This window comes from Alligator mississippiensis, chromosome 1 (genome assembly GCF_030867095.1).
Source record: "Alligator mississippiensis isolate rAllMis1 chromosome 1, rAllMis1, whole genome shotgun sequence".
Taxonomy (NCBI): domain Eukaryota; kingdom Metazoa; phylum Chordata; order Crocodylia; family Alligatoridae; genus Alligator; species Alligator mississippiensis.
In genome coordinates, this window is record NC_081824.1 from 223,216,948 (window position 1) to 223,241,549 (window position 24,602).

Sequence of the window (24,602 nt, forward strand, 5' to 3'; positions counted from 1 at the left end):
TACCAACTGAGAATTGCTTTGTATACCCATTGACTTAAATTTCAAAACCAATGATTGCATAGGGAACCAAAGGTACCAGGCACTGCACAAGTCTGGGCCCTAGCTAATTTACTGATCTTGCAATCACTGGGCAAGTGCAGCAAGACCATCAAAGTAACACATTTTTCATATCCTTATCTCTAGTATAAACAGAGTCTAAGAGAAGCAATATATTCAAATGCACTAGACCAGAGGTAACCAATATATGTCCTACAGAGCCATGTCATCTGGCCTACAAGAATCCCCATGGGTCCAAAAATTTGGCAGTGTGGTGAGCAGTATTACCTGCAGTTCCCACTGCTTGTCCTGCCACCAAATATTTAGACCCACGGGAAATCTCACAGACTGGATATGGAGTATGGACCCATGTCATCTGGCCCATGGGGCTGCAGTTTGGTGGCAGAAAAAGAGGTGGCTGCCATGGCTCTGCAAGCCTCAGCAATTAATGCTGTGACTACCAAATTCCAGATCTGTGGGCCAGATGACACAGCTCCATGCTGGATCACAGGGACCAGCCCCACGCTACTTGGGCCAGAGATAGGCACCACTGCACTAGGCTGTCTGAAGTTTACCTTTCTTGTTCCTACCTGGAAATAACACTACATTCTTCCATATCCATGTTGTTTTTCTCTCAGAGAACTCCTTTTTGTCTGCCTCTTGTTCTTCCCACATCAGGGCTGATGGCTTCTTCTTCACATCAGACGTGCCTGTCAAGTTGCCAGGAGAGAAGCTATATTAACTTCTACAATTCATTTGTGTATTGCTTCCTAGTGTTTCTCTGCACACAAATAAAGGTGACAGTTGTTGAGTTTCAATGAAATATTATAAGCATCAACTACCTTTAGATTTAAAAACATGTAGGGCTCCTAAAGCAACAAGCAAAACCTTATGAAAAAAAATCAAATTATTTTTGTAAAATCTGAACTTTCAAAAATTCTCCATTGGTCCTACTGCAAATATTTCTGGATGAAATTAACAACCTTGAAAAGAAGTCCTTTATACAGCAATGCAGTCCATCATCCAAAACTAGCAAATATTTTGTTTGAGGACTGAAGCAAGTCAGAACACTTTCACAAGAATGAAATTTCAACAACATGGAAATATCATTTAAAAAAGAAAAAATCCTGTTTTATTTTCTGTGACCTGTTCCACACAGAATACTGTCCCGTTTCCCCCCCCCCCCTCCCTTTTCTTTCCCCCGATAAGGGTAAATTTCTGCATCTAAGTAACATATTGGGGCAAGCTTGAGAGTGGCCATGAGATGCAGCCTCAGAGTGGCTGTACTGCTGCATTGCTGGGTTTGGCTCATGTGAGGGGGGAATGAATGGGTGGGCAGAGTATGTTTGAGCATGTCCCTCTCCAGGAGCACCATGGAAGTGCTGCAGATGTTGCCCTTCTAAGCCTGATGTTTGCTGAGGGCCCTGGGTTCACTCTGAGGAAAGGAAGGGTTGAAATAAGATCTCTGGGGAAGCATTTCCATAGGGACTTAGTAAGACGCCTAGGAGATGGCTGGGATCAAGCTTCTTGGTGAAGAGAGCATTTTTACTCTTGGCATGCTGAAAGCTGCAGTGGCCTCTGCTGCAGTGGTCTCTGGTGTCTGAAACAGACTGTCATGAACTGCTTTTCTTAGTCATTTTATAAACAGTAAAACTCACCCTGCAGAAAGTGCCTGAAGTTTGGCCTTCCTGGCTGGCAGGTGAAGATCAAGGCAGGTGGGTGGCCTACAGCAGTGCAGATGCACCCTGACTTTTGCCACCACTGCTGCTGTCCTTGCCTCATCCAGGTGCAGGGAAGCCCCAGAGCTACTCCTGCCCTACTCCAGCTGTGGGCTGCAGTGGCACAAGAAGCCAGGCTGGGCAGGGGACATACAACTCCCTCTTCACAGCACCTGTTCCCTGCCCATCCCTCCCCTGACAGTATTGCCATTGGCCGAGAACAGGTATTGGCAGCAGAAACCCATGCACCACCACTCCCTGCCCTCCCCGGCTGGCCCAGGAGCCCCAGAGCTACTCCTACCCTGCTGTGCACAGAGCAGCTTTGTGGGCAACTGGGCTTTCCTATGGACAGCAATAGCAGCAGTGTGCAGGTTCCTCCTTCCAGCACCTGCTCCCTGCTGAGCTCCCAGGATTCCTCAGGGGACTCCAGCCATGCCTCGCACCCAACCCCCTAGAGTCCAAGGGGCAGTGTGGCACTTCCCACTTCAGGAAATCCTGGATGTGGGCACATGCATCTGCTTAGCAGTTTCTAGAGGAGTCAGCGATCACTGACCCTTCACTATTGTGTGTTATAGCGCTTTTGACCAGTAAAAGTTCAAAGCCTCGAGCAGGGCTTATTTTTAATTCCACCCTCTGGTCCATTATGTGCACTGCCTGGAGTTAACAGCAAAACTTTCCCTTACACCAAGGGTGTCATAAGTACAGCCCATGGGCTGAGTCTCACCAAGAGAGCCACATCAACCAGCCTTCAGCACTGGCCCCATGCAGGGCCAGTCCAGGCTCCCACTACATGTCGGATTCAGCACCCACAGTGCCTACCCCAGCTAGTCCAGGATGTGAACCACATGTGGTACCTGCTCTAGCCAGTCTGTAGTATGGGTCCTAGAGCAGGCACTATATGGGGTGCAGTCCCAAACCAGTCACACCAGGAGCTGTATCCATCATGCAGGGATAAGGGGGCTCCACGGGTCCCCAGCATACCAGATCTGGTACCTGCTCTGGCTAGTCTAGGACTGCACTGCACATGGCACCTGCTTCAGCTGATCTGAGACCCACACAGCACCTGGTGCCCACCCTGGACTGGCAGGAGTGGTTGCTGCATGTGACATCTGTTCCAATCTGGTTAGAGAAAGTGCCATGTGCAGCATAGTCCTGGACCGGCCAGAGATGGTACCATAGCACTGTATGTGGCATGCTGAGGGAGAGGGTGGGCACAGTCCATGGGCTCAATCTGACCATCTGCAGGGCCAGATGAATCTGACACCCCTGCCTTATGCTAAATCATCCTGCGGAGTATCTTCTTTGTTTTGTGACTCCTCTCAAAAATAACTTAGAGTATCTTTCTTTTCTTCCTATGTTTTATGTCACGTAGTGTGGTTCGATGTGATTGATGCAGCCAGACACGAACTGCACTCCAGTGTTAGGTTGTGTGAATAAGAATTCTGGAAGGTCTAAGAGAAGGATAAAAGAGTGAAATGTGACTGGAAAGCAAACTCTACAAAGCATTTTACTTATTGCATGGCCCACTGAACATAACAGGGTAAGTTAAGGATTGGCTTACAGCCCAAACTCAGAATTTCCCTATCTTTAGTTGGAGCCTCCTGTTATTTCAGTAACTTAACATCTTGGAGATTGATTTTTGTTATATTAATATGCTGGCTTTTTAAAGTAATATTATCAATTTAAAAACACACTTCTTTTGCAATTCCCACCCCCCCCCTCCCCTGTTATTATACATAACACCAGGGACCTTGCTTAACTACTGGAAATGGCGAGAAATTGTTTCTCTGTGGTTCAATTTGCCTGCACTGTGCATTAATAGCATCCTGTCTATAGCCAGTGGAGCTGGTCAGGAATTTCCCATCCATGTTTATTCACTAGAAAGTGTGATTTCTACAAAACTGAAATCAGGATGGAGATTTGATCAGCTCTAATAGTCAGCTTCCCCCTCGGTTCTTTGTGTCAGTCTCCCACAGGAACAGTAGAGGGGGAAATGTTTTTTCAATAGTTAGATGTAAATTTTAAATCATACAAAATGGTGCTGGGCAAAGAAGGGCAGGTACATTATTAGAATTTAGTTTTAGCTTGATGTTGACTACATTTCAATTCATTTGATGAGTCCCTGTAAGATGGTAAAGGGGACTTTCTGTAGAGCAGGCATTTAGCCGTAACAATGCAGTTCAAATAGAAAAGGACCTTTGATACTTGTAAAACCACAACTTTACAGGCCATTTTAGCTTTTGGCATAACTCCAAGGAGAAAAAGTCTTATACTAGCATTCTACACAGGGGAGAATCTTGCCTCCTCTGAATAGCCATTTCATCTATGAAGAAGGATATTTAGGCAGAAACAAGTGTTCTTTCCTTCTCCTATTTACAATAATTATTAATTATTTATTATTCTCCTGTTTTTTTGGTCAGGCCCTGGAAACAGTATCAGGTGTACTAGATGTTACCCGCTGTTATAATTTCACATATTGACGAGTAAATGGTCAAAGTGAAGAGACTTCAGACAACTTGTAATTTTTCAATTATTTGACCTATACAGCCAGTGAATGACTAGTACACTAGTAATGTCCATGAACAAAAGAGGAGCAGTTCATTGGATAAAATGTTCACAGTAAATAATTCAACTGGCTATTGTCAAGAGTAGAACCTAGGCAGTGTCTTTCACATGCACGGAGCCTTCATGCAACTTGACACAACTTTTGACTTGAAGCTCCTACAGCAGACTTTGGATTGGTGTAAATTGCTGTAACTTACTGAAGTATGCCCATTTACAAAAGCTAAAGTTCTGGCTCTGGCTAGATATCTTCAGGAACTTCAGTACCACATACCATACAGCTCAGCCATTTCCTCATGCAGATTTACTAGGGAAATACAGGAACAATTTAATTTTATCAGCAAGCTTCCTGGGATTGAGTTGACTGTACAGGTCAGGCCAATCACCGTGTACATTGCATTTAGTAGAATACTGAAAAGGAATTTACTTTTGCCAATCCAGTCTTACCGAAGAGGCCAGAGCAATTCTTCTGTCTGGGCTCGTGTTGCCTGGGAGTTTGCAGTACAATAAGTCTCAGGAAAACCATTTACCAGTTAGACATAACATTTCAGTAGAGTAGATTTAGTCACAAACACAAAAACTACAAAGCAGTTTTGTGATAAAAATGAATATTGATAATGTTTCTATTTTATAAACTACCAAACATCACTATATGTAAATACAATTAATCATGTAAGATTGTGTCTCGATTAAATCTGGTCAAAAACTTTCCACAGGCATTGTGTATAAATGGAAATCTGGGTTTTTGACTAAAGCTGATTCTGATAAAAAGTGTCTGCTTATTTTTTTGGAATATTGGTGGGAGGGATGGGAGAGAAGCCCCTCAAAACTTCCCCAGATAATCTTTTTTTGACAAACAAAACATTTTCATGGAGGGGGAGGAGCCCTTTTTTCTGTGACCTCTGGTCTCCTTATATGCCCCAAATATTTGTTCAGTATAAAACTGTCCAAGAAAATGGAATGTTTCTAAATTGCTGCAATGTAAAGCTACAGTCTTACAGCACTGATGCACTTTTAGTTACTATTACACATGTGGGTGTTTCTGGTGACAAGGGGAGGAGGTCAATGTATGAGAATGAGCAACGTATTGGATAATTATTACCTATAGCAAGGTTAGCAAACTCACTTGGCTCCCTACGCTGTATCTGGACTGGGAGGAGCTGCACAGGCCAGATCTGGATCCACCTCCATTAGCAATGTTGTGTTGGCTCAGGGAGCCACAGAGATTAATGGGAAAGGGAGCTCAATTAGATCCAATCTCAGAATTTGGGGATTGGTCACACCACTGCTCTCCCCACCCCTGGATTCATGGGCCACATGCTGGATGACCTGGCTCCCCTGGCCAGATTCAGCCCAAAGGTCATATCTCTGACACTTTTTATCTAATCAACTTTTACCCCAGTTTCCTCTCCTGTATTTCTAATATTGAAAAGTGTAATTGAAACTGGGTGCATCTACACATGCAGTTAATGCACTTGAATTTTCTGTGTAGAAAATTCAGGCTCATTAAAGTGCACCTAAATGCACATCTATATGTGCACCCCTGTAAGGGCAAATTGAGCCCAACAGGAGCAGCTCAATCCAGGGCTGCTCCTGCTCTGCTCTGCCCCCCTGCAGCAGCCAGGGGGACCTCCAGGCTCCCCTGGGTGCCAGCCTGAGGCTGGCAAGAGCATGGGGAGACTTAGCCCTAAGCTCTGCAGGGTGTGGGGGGAGAGCTGTCCTGGCTCAGTGCACAGCTCTGTTGCAGCCGCGAGGAGATTGGCCTGGCCCTGAGCAGGAGTGGGGAAGCTGTCCTGGCTGCCAGGCAGCTGCCTCCCAGCCACATGGAGATCAGGACCCATCCCAATCTCCACATGGCTGGCAGGCACATCCTGCTGAGCCAGGACAGCTCTCCCAGCCTGCTGTGGTCCCGTGCTGCCTAGGCTGACCGGCAACAATTTGCTCCCAGTCAGTGTCTACATGTACAGTACGGAGCCTTAGTTACTGTGCCATTTTTCTAGTACCTGTAACTACAGGTACTAGAAAATAGTGCATTAAACTAATACACTGCGCAGTAATTGCTGCACACGTATAGACAGTAATGCTTTACTGCACGTTAGAGTAATCTAATGCCCCCGCCTCCACAGATCCTCCCGCCTGCCCTGCTCCCACAGCAGAGATCCTAGTGCAGGGACTCAGCATCTGGCCATGTCCCTCCCTCACATGCTAGCTAATGCTGAGAGGTGTCTGTGTGGGTGTTCAATTTCACTGGAACAACAGCTAGCGGCTTGCAAATGCAAATACACCCTACAGATAAGAGCTTGAAACTAATGGGAGAGATGTTTTCTTTTGTAGGGCTTGATGGCCTGATAAACTTTGTTCTGACAAGCAACCTGCTGACTGCTGGGTACAATCTGTCAGTCTTCAAGAGGGGACAGAGAAAGGTGTTAGAAATGATCTAGTTTTCAGACAGTCTGATGAAGCAGGGAGACAGATATTGAAAAACTTAATATCAAGAGATGCAGGGTCTGGCAATACTGCCACCCCTTGAACAGCCAGTGGGGAAAAGCCTGGGACAGTGCAGGCAGGGTTGGGCTTTATACCCCTCCCTAATCAGAGCATCCTGCCTTGGCCCTACCAGCCCCACCCCCCTCAGCTCAGCACTGTGGAAGGGCAGGAGGGCTGCTCTAGCACCCACTGGCTTCTAGCCTGAGCCACTACAGGCAAGTGCCTGCATTTCTGGAATGAAAAGGGAATGTCTATCCACCTCCAAATCAATTGGACTAACCTGCAAAGGATTTAATCAATTCAGACTCAGGCGTTTTGAATGTCTGTTCCTTGCCAATTAATCTAATGACTAAGTAGTCTAAGATTAGTCTAATGTGCAGTAAAGCATCTTGTGTAGTTGCACCCACTGTAACCCAAAGGAAATCCCTAAATGGAGTGCTACTTAGATAAGAAATAGCTCATTACTAATCAGAGTGTGTTTGCAAATACCTTGAAGAAATATGCCATGCAAATAGTTATCTTTCTGATTATCTGGAAGAATAACCTTTGCATTTTATATTGTTAAATGATGACTGAACTGCTACAATTTGAACATTTGAACTCTTGTTTATATTTAAGTGTAAAATAAACTCCAACAATGGTGGTGACTTGCATTTCAAGCTGAATGAGAACAAAAGTAAAGAAATTGGTCAGGGTGCTGAAGGAATTAGCCAATGTCATAGCAGAGCCACTGGCATGGCTGTTTGAGCACTCATGGTGCTCAGGTCAGGTCCCAGAGGACTGGAAAAGGGCCAATGTGGTCCCTATTTTCAAGAAAGGGAGAAAGAAGGATCTGGGTAACTATAGATCAGTTAGTCTCACCTCTATCCTTGGGAAAACCTTTGTAAAAATTAAGATATTTGTGGGAGTCCAGCGAGCAAAATAATGCTGAAGGGAAACCAGCATGGATTTATAGCAGGAAGATCCTGCCTGACTAACCTTGTTTCCTTTTATGACCGGGTCACAAAATGCTTAGATGCAAGAGTCAAGGTAGATGTCATTTACTTAGATTTTAAGAAGGCCTTCGATACCATATTGCATCTTATTCTCATAAATAAACTGAGCAGCTGTGACAGCTGATTACACGGTGAGGTGGGTGGCAAATTGGCTTAGGGGTCACACCCGGACAGTGGTGGTGGATGGGTCGGTATCGACCTAGAAAGATGTGGGCAGTGGAGTCCCACAAGGCTCGGCTCTTGGACCTGTGCTGTTCATGTCTTCATCAGTGACTTGGACAAGGGTGTGGAGAGCACTCTGTCCAAATTCACAGATGATACCATATTATGGAGTAAAATAAACACACTAGGGGGTAGGGAACGAATCCAGGTGGATATGGACAGGTTGGAAATGTGGACAGAACAGAACAGGATGCCATTCAACAAAGACAAGTGCAAAGTGCTGCACCCAGGGAGAAGGAATCACCAACACACTTACAGGCTGGGGAAGGACTTTCTCAGCAGCATAGCAGTGGAAAGGGATCTTGGAGTCATTGTTGACACCAAGATGAACATGAGTCATCAATGTAACAAAGTGATCAGTAAAGCTAACCGCACTTTATCATGCATTGGCAGGCATGACGAACAGGTCCAGGAAGGTGATACTTCCCCTCTGTGCGGCATTGGTCAGGCTGCAGATGGAGTACTGAGTCCAGTTTTGGGCGCCATACTTCAAGGGGGACGTGGATAACCTCAAGAGGGTTCAGAGGTAGGCCACTTGTATGGTTACGGGCCTGCAGGCAAAGCCCTACAAGGAAAGATTGAGGAAACTGGATCTCTTCAGCCTCCACAAGAGAAGGCTGAGAGGTGGTCTTGTGGCCACCTACAAATTCATTGGTTGGGGGGGGCGGGGTGCAGCAAGGTATAGAAGATGCTCTGTTTACCAGGGCACCCCTTGGAATAACTAGGAATAATGGCCACAAACTGACGGACAACAGATTTAGGTTAGACATAAGGAAGAACTCCTTTATGGCAAGGGTTGCCAGAATCTGGAATGGGATCCCAAGGGAGGTGGTGCTCTCCCCTACCTTAGGGTCTTTAAAAGGAGGCTAAACATGCACCTGGCTGGGGTCATCCAACCCCAGCGCTCTTTCCTGCCCAGGCCAGGGGGGTGGACTCGATGATCTACTGAGGTCCCTTCTGACCCAAATGTCTGTGAATCTATGAATGCAATACTTACTTCAGAATGGCAGAAGGCACTTAAGGCAGAAATTAGGAACTCACTGAACAAGATGGTGGGAGTACTTGAATACGTCTGTGAGCTGCTTCAAATGTAGAATCTGGCTTGATCCTACTACCTGTTTGCTAACTTCATTTAAAACAGAAGACAGCTTAAAATCCCTGTCCCAGGGGAGCGGGGGCACTGGGAGACCCCCGTGGCGGCCAAGGGGTCTGCTTACCTCCCGCAGGGCCGGAAGACCCGAAGAAACTCCACGTGCCGGCGCTGCCGGCGCGGGTCATCAGCCGGGCGTTTATCCGGCTGCGGCTGAGTGGCGGGGGCGGGGCACGCCGGCCGGGAGGAACAAAAGGCGGCCCCGCCGAAGCAGTGGGGCGGCTGGAGGGAGAGAGCTGGAGCGCGGAGCCCCAGCGAGCAGGGAATCAGCTGCCACCCGCAGAGTGCAGGACGCCGCCGGGTAGAGGCGGAGCAGGCTGCGAGCAGCGCAGCGGAGCACCCAGAAGGGAGGAGACAGGGGGAGAAGTCAGCCCCAGAGGCGGGGCAGCCGCCAGCGGGGAACCCGACACCCGAGGCAGCGGGAGGCGTAGCAGCTATCCCGAGAGTGGGGCCAGCTGAGGCCTGTATTGCGGAGCCGACGGCGCGGGTAACTGCAGCCGGGACTATTGGGGAAGCAGAGAGGATGTCTGCATCCCAAGGAAGGAGAGATCAGGGCAGCACCCCCCAACTGGGAGGGACATACCCGGTCCGAAGACAGCCGGTAGTGGCTAGGGTGACCAAGCCGAGAGAGGACGAGATGAGGACGGGTGAGAGACCAGGACAGGAAGACCTGAGGTGGCGTATGGCCGGGGTGTAGGGGAGGACAGAGCCCCGAGAGTACCCGCGAAGAGGCGGGCCGGCACCAGGGGATACCCCAAGGGAAGACCCCCCACTGAGAGAGTCATCAAAGTCGTGGCAGGCGAGTTCTGGGGTCCCCCTTAATACCAGCCGGGGTAAACCCTGGGGCATACCAACGAAGCTCGGGGGCGCAAGATCCTGAGCCCGGGCGAAGGCGGCGCGCGAGCTCCTAATCGAACGGAGGCGGGTACAATCCCATTCAAGCCTCAACACAGAATACAAATCCAAACAGATTCTGTTTTCAAGATCCCATGCACATAGCATTCATAAACATGGCCACAGGCTGTGACAAAGGAAAGCCCTTTGTATCCATATACATATAACCCAGGGTCCCAGTCCATGCCTAGAACTTTTGCCACTCCACAATACAGATAATAAATCATACATTAAGAATTCTTATTCACACAGCGTGCACATTCCTGGTGCACTGAGTTTGCATAGCTGCAGAATTTTCAGACAACAGAACTGTTCATCTGATCTCACCTGTTTTCCTGCTCATCCATCTCCACTGAGTTAATTTGCATTTCTGTTCCTTGGACATTTGAGAGAAATGTGGGGGGCTGTGTTATGCAAGAGGTCATGCTAGATCAATGATTCACTAGGGGTTCTATGAGGCCCTTTGAAATGTGAGGACAAAAGCAGTTAAGTGTAGGCTCGGGCTCTCCCTGCTCCCCTGCCCACAATGCCAGACCCCTCTGCAAAGTGGTAAGCATTGTAATAAATACTGTTGTTTTTAAATGGGGGTGCCGCTCAATTCACAAAAATTATGGAGATATGTCTTAAGTCTAAAAAGGTTGAGAACCATTGTACTAGGTACTCACACTGGTCCCTGTTTGGTTAAAATCTATAATCATATAGGGTGCTGAGTACTAGCTTTATATACATGAGACGCTGACTGCACAGTCATTACTGCACAGTTATTTAGTACTTGTGTACACAAGTACTAAATGACTGCACAGTAAGTGTAGTTACTGTGCAGTAGCATTGCCAAACGGCTTTTAGGTGATGCTGACTGTACAGTACCATAGCATCATGCTTCGTGCCACGTGATACTACTGCGCAGTAGTAACAAGCTACAGTACAGTCAGCATCTTGTGTAGACATGGCCAGCATCAGTGGAAGCTTGGGACCTTATTGCATTAGATCTATAATGGCGTGAGCCATAGAACATCTCAGGGTAGTTTAATTCAGATACCTTTCGCTATTAACTTCAAAATTAGAAATTTCCCAGATCTCACTTTTCACCAGTAAAGCTGCATACTGCCACATCAGATTTAGCAATTGTCTGTGTGCTAGATTCCCTCTGAGCATACTTCAGAAGGCTCTGCCAGAAGAGTGTTTTCCATGGGGGCTTCTTTCCTTCAGAGGGTTCTCCTACGCCAAACCTGTTGTTGTTCCAAGTGTGCTGCAGAGCCCGTTGGTGTGAGTAGGCATTAGAGGAGGGCTAAGGCACCTGTAGATGTGATTTCTGCTGGGGGAGAAATGTGGTAAGGAAGATAGAATCCATCTCATTTCTGCCCACTGCTGATGAGTGTGATGTGCCTGGGAAGGGGCTGGGGGAGGGAAAATGATACTGCAGCATTTCTTGAGGGCACAGCTCTCCTTAAAACATGCTTTTGCATATAGGTCCAGGGCTGCCAGAACTCTGGAGTTACCTTTCTGAAGAAGAGTTTTGGAAAGTCTTCATTTAGATTTAAAAGGCCCTGAAGGAGTCAGCTGCCTGACTCCCATCAAAAGTCCTTGGCATTTGGGCATGTAACTGCATCAGGAGGTTTTGAAAAATCTCACCCTAAATGCACCAACAAACTATGTTGAAAAGTGAGCAATGCTCCAGTGCAGTGCTGCTCATCATTTTGGCCCTGCAGGACAGATGAGTGGCCTGGGGCTGGTCAGGCCAGATCTCTCATGAGATCAGTGCTCAGGGTTGACCCCTGCATGCCTGAATCAGGCTCCACACCACCTTGGCCCAGTCCTGTGCCACCATAGCCTGAGCCCTGCACTTCCTTGGTCTAGCACCACACACCCAGATCAGACCCCATACTGCCTTAGCCCAGTCCCTGTGCTACCTTGGCCTGGCCCCACACTGCTGGCCCTGTGTGCCTGGTCTAGCCCACAGGACCATCCTCAAAATTTGGCAGCAGGGAAGCAGCAATTAACATTGCCACCATTCCTCTGCCACCAAATTTTCAAATCCATGGGGAGCTTGGCAGGTCAGATGATATAGCTCAATGAGCCAAATTTGTCTGGTGGACCAGGAACTGAGCACCTGTTTCAGTACCTTTAAAAATGCATTGGATGAAGAACAACTTGCAGATCATATGATATTCTAAAATGGAACAACTCTTACCATTTTGCAGCATTACAGGCCAAGCAGTCCTGCCCATCTAATTAATCATGGGTGCATCTACATGGGCAATTAATGCAATACAATAAATTCAGGAGCAGTTTGAGTGAGAGTCAATTGCTCCCAGGCAAAGCATCTATACATATGCCCAGGACAACAGCAATGTAAGCCAGGGCAGAGTAGATCCCTGGCTGGCTGGGCTGCTGACTGGGTGCAATGTATGCCCACACTCAGCATCTACACTTGCATTTCAGCGAAGTAAAGTACTCTGCCATAAGATAGTACTGTCCCCGACAATACTATTCTCAGTGGAGTTAATTAGTTTACTGTACCCTAATACCAGCGCACGCGTAGACTGTTAGGCTTTACTACAGAGCTAATTAGTCTATTCTGCAGGAAAGTGCACATGTAGATTCACTCCATATAACCCTAACTGCTGCTGTATCTGAATGCCTCACAATCATTAATACATTCAGCCTAACAACCCACTAAAGAAGGAAGGAAGTATTAAAGTTCATGGACAGATTTTCAGAGATGCATGCTTATATCTGCATATGCACAAATGAGTGACTGTAAGCATCACTGGCTGGATTTATAACTCCAAACACAATCATTTGAAGCCTCAGAATGGTGCCTATGGAAAGGGCCTGATTCTAAGGGATAGTCTCCAGTTGTTGTATTCAATTGAAGTTAAATAATACAGTGTTCCTTATTGTTGGCTATGCAACTCTCAGTGATATCATTTACTTTATTCATTCCTAACATCTATGGCTTTGTAGTTTACTTGTAGCCTGTGACTACCCTGACTGACTGATCACAAAGGTGACTAAGGATGGTAGATGACTGTGAATTTATGTTGCAGCCATAAAATGATCTCTACTGTGGAAAAAGGAAAATATGAATTTTCCTTCTGTTGTGAGTTTAGAAAATGATGTAAGTCCTGGTCATAAGGTAAACTTAACAGGGAAAAATGGGGAGGAATGTCTAGCTATTAATAAAACAAAATGAGTGCAAGTCAGAGGCATCACAGCATGACTGACCTCGCAGTAGCACACAGGGAAGCATCACTGTTAGCAGTGCACAAGTGGTCAGGGCAGCAGCACAACTGCTGCCGTTTTGTGACCCCTTTGTTCTGCTACCTGTGTAAGGTTGCCAGGCTAAAGAAACACAGGAACTACCACAGCACTTCAGTCATGACTCTAGAAAAAAAATAGAATCCAAATGTCTTTCTCCCACATTTGTTCCTAACAATGGCTCTGTCCTGCAAGTGCTTGGTCATGAGAGTAGCCACTTTGACTATAATAGCATAACTCATGGAAAAAAAGTGATGGCTTACTGTGCATATGAAAATACCGGGAGAGTGGTAGCTCTCATAACATCAGTGACACATCCATATTGCAAGAATAGCTTGTCCTTTAGGAGAAGGGTGAGATGGTCTAATAGATTGGGCATGGGGCTGAGAGCCATTATTTCTTCCAGGCTAACAGTTGCTCTGCTAATAATTCTCTACAGCACTCATTAATACCACCCAATGCCAAGCCCAGGAGCACCACTAAGAAGCATATCCTGCCCACCTGGTCCTACATGTGACGCAATATAACCAATATAACCATCTCAGAGCAGCACTGTGTGCTCATGCGCTCCCCGGTGGACCTAGAAGTGGACTGGAAGTACTTCTGGTCCACTTCTGGGTCTGCTGCCAAGCGCACTAGGGACCACTCCCTGTCCCGTGCATTCCTGTGGGACGCTCCATTCGCCCCACCATCAGAAAGTTCACAAGCCGTGCCTGGTACCTCGAGATATATAGAAAAAACATTTAAAACTGTGTCTATGTCTGAATGATTGAATCTTTCTGAATCTCTCCGAATCAATTTAGAGGGTAGCGATTCAATTTGGAGAGATTAAAGGGTCTCCTGATTCAATTCAAATGGAAGATTCGGCCACCAAATCAGGACGAATCTACGCCAAATCGAATCAGCAACCAAAACATTGCACAGCTCTAATAGATGTCTGCCACAGTAAAGCAGCAGAGTCTATTACCTCCTTTTGTTGCACCACTAATTTTCCTTTCATGTGGCACAACAAAGGGTAACAACATCTATTTATTCAGCATTTGTGCCACCATAAAAATGTTAAGGCAGCACAATAAGATGCCAGGTGATGTCTGTTTCCACCCTTAGACCCTCTGTCTGAGTCACGCTGATTGGCGTTTGCTCATTTCTGCTCCCAAGATAGCTAGAGTACCTTCAGTCAGGTCAAGGTTCCATCCTGTCTTATGAAGGTTAATAAAGAAAGTATGGTATTCTAAAGGTTGTACATATACTGAATACAAGAAATCCCAATATCTTTTGATTGACAAGTGTGAAGGGAATGGAAGTGAAACAGGGAAAGATGAACTTAGAAAGACACAAAAAGATGGTGGATGTGGATCAGAATGATTGCATTGAACAATACGCAAAGCTATGTGAGTAGAAAGAAGGGAAGAAAAAAACTGTCAGGATAAGTAGCTAGAAAACGAAACGAGAGCAAGAAGAACAGAACCAAGGAAACAGAGACTGAAAGGAAAAGGAAGAAAGTAAACAGTGAGGGATGTTCTACCATTATATCTATTCTATACTGAAATCTCTGGACCGGCCTGTTGTTTCCTCTGCAGTAGCAGACAGGATAAATGTCGGTCCAGAATGGAAAGAGAGCAAAATGAAGTGAAGTGAATGGATGTGTGAGGACAAGCAGGTAAAGGCAATACAATAGGAAGCAATACAGAATGTGAACAGAGAGAAGCACATTTATTATGGCACAGGAAAGGCTGGGATCATATATATTTATATAATATTTTCTTGCATACAACACATAACTTTTCCCACAAAATCAGCCCCCTAAAATTGAGGAGCATGTTTTAAGAAGAAAAGTTGATTTTCTGCCCAGGATAGAAACTCCTTGCTTTGATTCCTGCTCCACAGTGCAGCAGCTGTGGCATGGCTATTCAGGCAGCTGAGGGAAGCCAGTTGACTTAATGGCTCTTTGTTTTCTGCTCCACAGGTGTTAACAATTGCCCATCCTTTTTAATGGTCTTGATGCTCCACTAAGCAAACTAATCTTTCTTCAGGCTATGTTGCTGTCTGCTAGCTGCTTCTGGTTCCTCTCCTGTTTCACAGCCTAAGTAGGAAAGGGAGGGTGAATCATTTTACAATTAGGTTCTGTTCCTGGTCTATGAAGCCATAACTCTGGAAAAATCATTTTTTTCTTCATTCTGCCTTTTAAAAACAAGGCATGTATTATATTCTGTTGTGTTGTATGCAAGAAAATATGGTATATAAAAGATCACGATCAGGTTCTAGTTTCCCAGTCTCTAAACAACATGAGTCAACATCAGTATGTGACTCCTGTGCTCAAGTTTGCATTCAGTGTTCCTTCTGGCTGCAATACAAGCATCAAGCATCAAATAATGATCTTAGTGAGAAAAACAGGCTAAGACCAGGCATCTGAAATACTGACTTTTACCCCCTACTTTGCTGCATCAGTTAAGATCATGTAAGAAGTCTGAGAACTCTGCTTACCCTGGCAGGGGGCTTGAGAGCCATTGCCTTTTGGAACTTGCTGTCCCTGGCTGGGCCAGGGCAAGAGCCAAACAGCTTCCTGGGCATGATGCAATGAGTACTGATTTCATTTTGCATTTGACTTATAGTTGGTTTGTTTGTTTTTTGCTGTGTCATAATCCCTGTAACTGGGACAAAATTAGGCAAACTATGGCTTGCAGGCCAGATCCAGCCCACCAACTGATTAGATGCAGCCTGCAGGTGGGTACCTGCCAATTGATTGTGTCTGATCCACACCTGCCCCTGCAGCACTCCTCACAGGGCCAAGCCCTGCCCACTCCCACCCAGGGCAACCATGCCACACTCCCACCCACTCCTGCTAATGGCCTCCACCCCAGGCAGTGTGCACAGCATTCCCATGCGGCTGCTCCTAGTGTGGCCCCACCCACCTGGGTACTGCTCGGCTCTTCTCCTCCTGCCCTCACTGCACCACTCGGGGCAGCTGGTAGTGCAGTTTGCAACAGCGACCATATAGACGCACCATGTAGATGCTGGGCACCACATGCAAAGCCACTCAGGGATGGGGGGAGTGTGTGTGGGGGGGAGGGTAAGCTGCAGCCGGGCTGTTTCTGCGCCAGCATGTGGAGCTCAGGCTCCAGCGCACAGCCACCTTCCACCCAGTCTACATGCCCAGACCAGCTCTACTGCATGTGCCCCCTTTCCTCCTCTTTCACCCTCCCCCCAACCCCAGCTGGCTCTCAGGACCTAGCACACAGGCAGCCCCTCCCCCCCACACATATGACACATTCCCCCCCATACACACTGCACACACCCTCATACACTCTCCACACACAATATATATGAGTAGGACTTTATTTTGATCTACTCTGCAATTGCCTCTATATACACGACTCAAAAAAAAAAAAAGACAAAAATGATTTTTTAAAATAAAATTAAAATATAGTAGGTGTTTGATTTTTAGTATATGATTTGTGCTTTATCTATAATTTGTTAAAATGAATCTTCTGAAAAATTGTATGTGTGTGGCCCTCAACAGCTCACCAAAACCCATGAAGTGGCCCACCAGCTGATATAAGTCCCGCCCCTGAATTAGGAGGACACCCAGGTGACATGGCAATGGATGGTATTCAGGTTAATCAGAAAAACAGATGAGAATGGTGTATTGTCTTGCTTACCTTTCTTGAGTCTGGAAGCTCTGCTCCCTATCCAGAGTGAGCCCTAAGAATCTGAGATTTCCTTTTGCTTTACTCTCCCCCTGCTCAAGGCCCAACACCGCAGTCAGCATGGACGGTCGTAAAACAAATTACAGTAGTTCTGGCAACCTAGCTAAAGGGCAGTGTTAAACAGGTAGCAAGAGGCTGAAGCTCAATCTCAGTTTATTGCTGATGACTTTAACAGCCTTCAATGGCTACTGCTATACTTGTTGATGGTCTGAAATAAAGCCTCAGCTCCTGCCTTTTTTCTTTAAATAAAGCCTGAGCTTCTAGCTCTCTGGAAACCTGACTAGAGTGCACACAAAGAACAGGTCTACGCCACCTCCAGGCCACTGTGAAGCATGGCCCACACACATAGCTCCTACCCCATATGGCCAGTTCCTGGAAGTAAGGCAGCATAACAGCTACATGGTGTTAAGTACACGCTCACACTGCTCTTCAGCTTCATGCATCAAGTATACACGTTGGGCACACATTCAGGACTGTTCTAAGGTAGCTACATTGCCACATATCTAGTACGTGGAGCATGGGGAGCCAACGGGCTGGACATGCTCCACAGTGATGCTTCCAGGTGGTAAAGACTCCATGGGCTAACGACTCAAAAGAACCAACATTTATTATTCTTTCTAAAATTATTATTGTTAAACCAGTCTACTGCTTAGGAGAACCCCACCTTGTTTTTAAATGAATAATGCAGGGGGAGGAGGCAATATTGCAGACAGAGATAAACACAGCAGCTGTGTAATGCAGGGAGTGGGAGAATCATGCTGCCATGAATCAAGGAGTATGTATGGAATATGCAAGCTCATTCTAACTAGACCTGTTTTTTTTATATTCTTTCTACTGCCATGCCCTTTAAACTACATAGATAACGATGACCTTTTTCTACTATGGGAAGAAAAAAACCCTAATATTGGGGTTTGAAGCTATGTATGCTGCTACCCTTTTGCAAGAAAGCAAGCCTCATTTCTTAGGGGCACACAGAAAAAACCTACTAGTCATATAACAGATGAATACAATAAATACAAGTGATGGGGTCCTTTACCTATGTGATATAACAAAAGTCTCAAAATATACATTTGAATTCCAACAGTGCATATTATACCTGCAGCAACACCTTTGAGATCATACAAAATTTTTTACAAATAGATGTACGTAGGAAACAGTTTGCTTGTCCTAAGAGAATTTATTTTTCTTGGCAGGCAAAAGACAAAATTTTAAAAAATATAAGCAAGTGAAACAAACAAAATCAAACTTGTGTTCATATAATGTTTTGTGTCGATTATTCAATGTTTGGTTTGGATTTTGAGCTTCTTAGTGTACATGCCTTACATTTTTTGACAAATGTCATTTTTACTTTAAAAAGTTAGTCTTTTCACTTGGAAATGTTGAATCGGAATCTTTTGGAAATTTCAGAATTTGGTTTTCCAAACATGTTTTTATTCAGGAGATTAATTGAAATAGAACCTGTTTTGCAAAGTTTCCGTTTTGATGACCCGGCATGTACAAATGAAAAAAAAATTGACTCGTCAAAAACTTCCTCACCAGCTTTGATTGTAATGTGTGCATAGTCTCTGATACATTTTGTAAACCTATGAAGTCTCCTGCACAGATCAGCAAGGATTATGATTAATTCTAAACAGCATGGAAGAATTTCTGTGGTTTTTATAACAGATGATGATGGCCTGATTCTCAGTCGTGCTAAGGTCTTTTTTCATATGAGTGGCAGTAAATAGGGTCTTCAAAGTTTTACTTTATACTACCAGAGCAATATAAAGAGCTCTGGTAGTATAGAAAAAGTGGTAATTCAGGTGTAAAGATTTGCCTACAGAGAAATGTTATACTGAGAGTATAAGTCATTATAGGCTCTCATGCGAACACTATTATTCCTTTAAAAGTATGTGTGTAGGAGGGATGTTCTATTTAGCTTATGCCAGTTATAAAGGAGTTTAACCTAACTAAGAAGGGTTATCTTTATACTAAATAAAAGAAACAAGAGCCTCAGCATGGGAGTTTATATCAGTATCATTTTAATGTAACAAACTTTCCTATGCAGACAAGGACCAGCACTTTAGAAAGACAATCAGCCATTGAAAACCAAAAGTGAAAACTGATATATCATATCAAATTCATGAAAAAAATAATTCTAAAGAAAAATGCACACAATGTGTCTTTTCACAGAGATGCAAATGTCCCTCCCCTGCTATTTTCCAGGTCTTCTCTTTAGCAGAGATTGTCAATCAGGCTGAATTTTTGTGTGGATCTAACAGTGTGAATTCCCTTTCAGTCAGTTGATGACAGGAGTCTACATTTCACCAACCGATGCCAAAAATATTAAATCAAACCGATCAAACAAAACTTCCCACTCAAAAACTCAGCAAGGATATCAAAGAATGTTAGTGCAAGTATTTTTTTTTTGCTGATGTCACACTTTGATCTGCTATGTAATTGGGTCACTCCATCAGAAATAAATTTTAATGTCCACAGTGTGAATGCCATGCTAAAGATCCTAACTGTAAATAGCAAGGAACCTTTAGAAAAGAAATCTTTTGAGGAAAAAAACTTCCAGGGGAGTTTGATCAGTATATGTAATCAAATAATCAAAAGAAGGTCAAACATTAAAAATATTGTTCCTGGGCCTAATTCATAATAAAAAATCAGCATAGGTCCATTGAAGCTGTGTAACCACCAATTGGTTTTCCCCACCCAAAGATTTGGCCCCAGAGGTTATGCTGAGCAATGTTCAGCACTTCCACTTTCGTCAAAATCAGTGGAAATTGCAAGTGTTCAGTAATTCCAATTATTTATTTTAGGATAATTGCACTAGCCTTTGCCAATCAGGCCCAGGGTCTGCTCAGTCTGGTATCCCGCCACTGACACCAGAAGCTTCTTAAGTAGATGTAGAAAACTGACAAAGAGCAGCTGTGGGATAATCTATGAGAGATAATCTGCGCATTGTAACCAGGTTTTCTTCAGATCTCTGATGGATTTGCTTAAATGCTGAAGCCTGAGGTTTAATATTCCTTCCAAAAGATTTGTTAGTATGTAACTAACTATCAGAACTCTAAATATTCTGCACATTTGTGTATTTAAAAGAAGTGCTCTCACCCCAAGATACGTTCAAGTACAACAGGAGCAAAGCCCATCTATTTTAAGATGGATCCTCTCCACAATCACAAACCTAAAATCCTCATTCTTGCCTTAAAGGTCCCTTACTGATCAGAGAATGGAATTATGAAAAAACTGCATTAATGGACATTGTCAGACTGTGATGGACACCACATGATTTCAGGTTAGCAGAGTTAATGAAGGGTGATCAACCAGGCAGAAAGAAGGAGATGCTATGTGGAGAGTCTTCAGAGCAGCGGGTTGGGGGAAGCTGTAGGAGGAGGAACATGAGGATACCGATTAGACAAGAAGGTTCCTAGGCCACATAAGCAGTAAAGGAAAAGAAAGGGATGGTTCTTCACTACTCAAGAAAGGGACACTAGGTAAGAACCCAGAGAAGAGGGCAGCCTTGGGATCCCCAACTTCTCCACTGCTACAGGAGGGGACATGATGATTCTGGATGTAAAGGACCACGGTCCAGTGAACCCCAGACTCAGGAGAGGCCTAACTCTGGGCAGAATGCTCTCTGGACAGTGGGGTTTGAGTCTTAAAGTCATTACCCCTGAAAGATGCCTGGCTCTACACCACATTGACAAAAGAGATAAGGATGTTCAGGATGTTAAAATGAGTAGGGTGTCAAGTCTGGCCATGAGGGGGTGCAGTGGACAGTGACTCAACGCTTTGCAAAAGACAGCAGTAGGAAGCAGGTTCCAGAGCTGGGGATCCTTGGTTCAAAGCCTTGCTGCTAGGATCCTCACATTTAAAGCAGGGAAGTTCTGCCGATCTCAGCCCTTACAGTGAGGGAGTGCTAACAAAGCAATGTTAGCTTGATCGGGACCCAAACTGTTTGCCACCCTATCATCCTCCTGGATTACTTTTCTACTGCACCCAGAAAGAAATTGGCAGAATCCCAAGCACAGGTATACTGTGTACTCTGAGGATAACACAACTCACTGCCTCATATAGTCTCAGGTGAAGTTTACAAATTGTTTAAAGATTTAGCCCCCAGTGATCAGAACAGAAAAAGAAGGTTACAATCTTGTGGTCAAGTGCTGCTTGAAACAGCATCATGCCCTCAGCTGATTCTGCAGCAGTGGATTCAGCAGCACCCTTCATTGGAAACCTGCATAATATGAAGGCAGGTGCATTTCCTCCAAGTAGAGTACTGGTGGCATTTCAGCCATCATTTTTTCTTTCCCCCCAACCTATTAATATTATCTCTGCCAAATGGACTCCAGCCCTTTGTGGCATTCTTATGCATATCCACCAGCATATGTTCCTTAGACATTCTTATGAATATCCACCGGCTTTCCCTAACCATTACCTTTCAGAGATAAGTGGCTTTCTATGAAGTTTTTCACTGTCTTCTGATATTCATCTTCAGTCATGTGAATCTGCGACAAATTCATTTTTGGAGAACACTCTTCCTTCAGAACTGTAGCCCATTTCTCCTTAGGTGGCCAGAACGTGGCAGATACTTTGAAACCTGCTTCATCCAGGTTCCTGGTAAATGTCCGTCCAATGGAGCTGTTGGAAACTAGAATTACAATTGCTCTCCCTTTTATGTCTCTCTCCATTTTCTTCACAACTCCAAAGGAGAGGAAGATAACAAAGCAAATGAGGAGAGCAATTATGAGGCATGCAAAGGCATAAAGGAAGCACGAAAGAGTGGAAGCAAGCATCAGATCCACAGCCAGCAGGAAAAACTGTCTGAAGAGAAATGCCATTGTTTTAAGGAGTTAGCTTGCTCCTCACTCATCAGTTTGCTGAGAAATCTGCTGGGAATTACAGCATGCAGCTATGCTGTTATAAAGCCAGACAGCATTGCAAAACATGCAGAGGCAAGTCCCAGCCCCAGAGGGAGGATGAATCATTATCTTAGATATAACAACTACTAGGATTTCCAATCCACATACATTTCAGGAGACAGCTGTGTGGGCTTGTGATGTTGACATGGCTATGTTGTGCATTTCATGGCTTGCCAGGTTGAAATCTAAGAATACATTTCATGAGGGGAATTTCATAATGCAACTCTATCAGAGCCAGTGATGGATGGTGTTGGCCTTAAATGTTAATTTTTAAGGGGCTTTCTTGAAATATTGTGTATGGGAGATGCTGAGAATTGTTAGGATAGCAATAATCCCCATATCCAATTGCTATACTGCACTACTCATGAATTTACCACTCTCTGGGCTTCTAGAAGGCAAGAGAGACTTCAGTGAATCTGGGAGAAAACCCAAGAGAACAGTCCCTGAAGTTGTACTTGCATGTAACCAGTTTTGTTTTAGTTGTCAAATATCTTGTGTCGAGAACATTACACTTCCAATTTAAGGCACTTTATCCACTTGAAATTTGTGGATGTAACTAATTCTTCTTACAGAGGAAATGAATAAGATAAAAGTTGGGAATGGTATATATGCATCCTAAGTCACTGTGATAGGAAAAATATGTTTGGCAGTGCTCTGAACCATTTATCACAGTACAAGAGCAAAAGGACAATAGCATCATTGAAAGGGAATATTGTAAAGTGGTTTATAGATTTCATAGATTTCATAGACATTAGGGGCTGGAAAGGACCTCATGAGATCATTGGGTCCAGCCCTGCCACCATAGGTGGGAAGTCAGCTGGGATCAAGTGACCGTAGCAAGAAAAAGATCCACTTGTTTTTTGAAGGAGTCCAGAGTAGGTGCTTGCACCACCTCTGGGGGGAGTTTGTTCCAGACCCTGGACACACACACTGTGAAGAACATTTTTCTTAACTCTAGTCTAAATCGGCCTTCCAGGAGTTTATGGCCACCAAGTCCCCCCTGAGCCTTCTCTTCTCCAGACTGAAGAGTCCCAAGTCCTTCAGCCTCTCCTTGTACGGCCTTCCCTCCATGCCTTGGATCATATGAGTGGCTCTCCTTTGGACTCTCCAAGCTTTTCCACATCCCTCCTGAAGTGGGGGGCCCAAAACTGGACACAGTACTCCAGCTGCGGTCTCACCAGGGCTGAGTAAAGCAGGAGGATGACTTCCCTGATTTTGCTTGAGATGCATTGGTGGATGCATGCCAGAGTTTGGTTTGCTTTGTCAGCCACAGCATCGCATTGGTGGCTTATATTCATCTTGTAGTTAGTCAAGACCCCCAAGTCCCTTTTGGTCATGGTGCTAGCGAGTGTAGCACTGCCAAGCCTGTAAGTATATTGAAGGTTCTTCTTACTGAGGTGCAGCACCTTACACTTCTGTACATTGAAGGCCATCAAGTTCTGGTTGGCCCACCTTGAGAGTGTGTCCAAGTTGGCCTGTATCCCCAGTCGTCACTGCAAGCAGAATGCATGCAATGATGAATTATTCATTAGTGACCAATTAATAATTCTGATGCTGGGGGGAGGGGGAGGATCCGAAAAACAGCAGATTAAACCACAGTGGCAAATAAACCAGAGTTTATTGAACTTTTTATAATTGATGAAAGGAAAACTTCTTTCACAGTGCTCAGTGAGGTTGTGGTCACACCCGAGGCTGAGAGCTTTGCAAGATTCCAAAAAAGCCTGGGTATTTATGTGAATAACAGGAGCATTCAGCAATATTAAACACTAAAATATTAGTTCTGGAGTGAATATGAACTTTCATGACTCACCAAACACTAGCTAATGAGGGGTGAGTAGAAATGTTCTCTATAGGTTCAGAACCTCATAACTCCTACGTCCCTGAGAAGTGACCAGTGCTGGTTAGCATTGGTCGAGAGCCTACAAGACTAGATAGGTCAGAGGTACAGTTCAGGGTGGCACTTCCTGCATTCATGGTTCATAATAATTCTAGTTTCCAATAAATCATTGTTTAAATGATGCCCTAATTAAAATGAAACTTTGAAGAGGAATTTAACAGGGCTCCCTTCTTCCCTTTCTGACATTTACTTGGGACCAGCAGAGAGCTCAGATGGAGCGTAAAACAAATGCTGCTTTTTTGTCAGCCTTCCTTCTCCCTTCCCCTAAGGAAAAAGTAAAGATGTTCATAACTTGAACAACAGGTCCTGCACAAGGCAGGTCAGAGCATGCAAAGTGCCTATGCTGAGACTTTGCAAGTGTGTAGTGATGGTAAAAGTGTGGGAAGTCCCCTCCCTGTTAAAGCCAATTACTAACCAGTGCCACGAGCACTCTCAAACTTGAGAACAGCAAACAATATGAAAATGTGCCTTTCTCAGCCGTTCCTTGTGGAGAATTCTTCAAAGTGCACCCCATATTTATCTGATTGCCACAAACACACTCTGACCCCATTTGCCTGGTTATGGTGATTCAGTGCTCTGCAATCCTGAGTGCAGCTTCCCAAACACTTGCTTATAGGGCATAATGTGTTGTAAGAGGCAGTTTAGATCCATTCCTGTTCTGAGTGCAATGGGTACTGACTTCTAATATGAACCACACTTGTTTTCACAAGACTTTTGTGTTTCTGTGCTGGGACCTGCTTCATAGTTTGTTAACTTACCCCTATGG

General features: G+C 44.9%; 1 protein-coding gene across 1 annotated transcript in view; it reads right to left on the minus strand.

The window, feature by feature from the left end:
- LOC109286503 (uncharacterized) overlaps positions 1-21,922 on the minus strand; it is a 34,195-nt gene extending 12,273 nt beyond the window's left edge. The window contains exons 1-2 of the mRNA XM_019500852.2: positions 21,456-21,922; positions 627-746 (exon numbers count right to left, since the gene is read on the minus strand). Coding sequence (XP_019356397.1) covers positions 627-746; positions 21,456-21,858 — 523 coding nt within the window. The 5' untranslated portion in view covers positions 21,859-21,922. The remainder of the gene's footprint in view (positions 1-626; positions 747-21,455) is intronic.
- Positions 21,923-24,602: the final 2,680 nt, after the last annotated feature.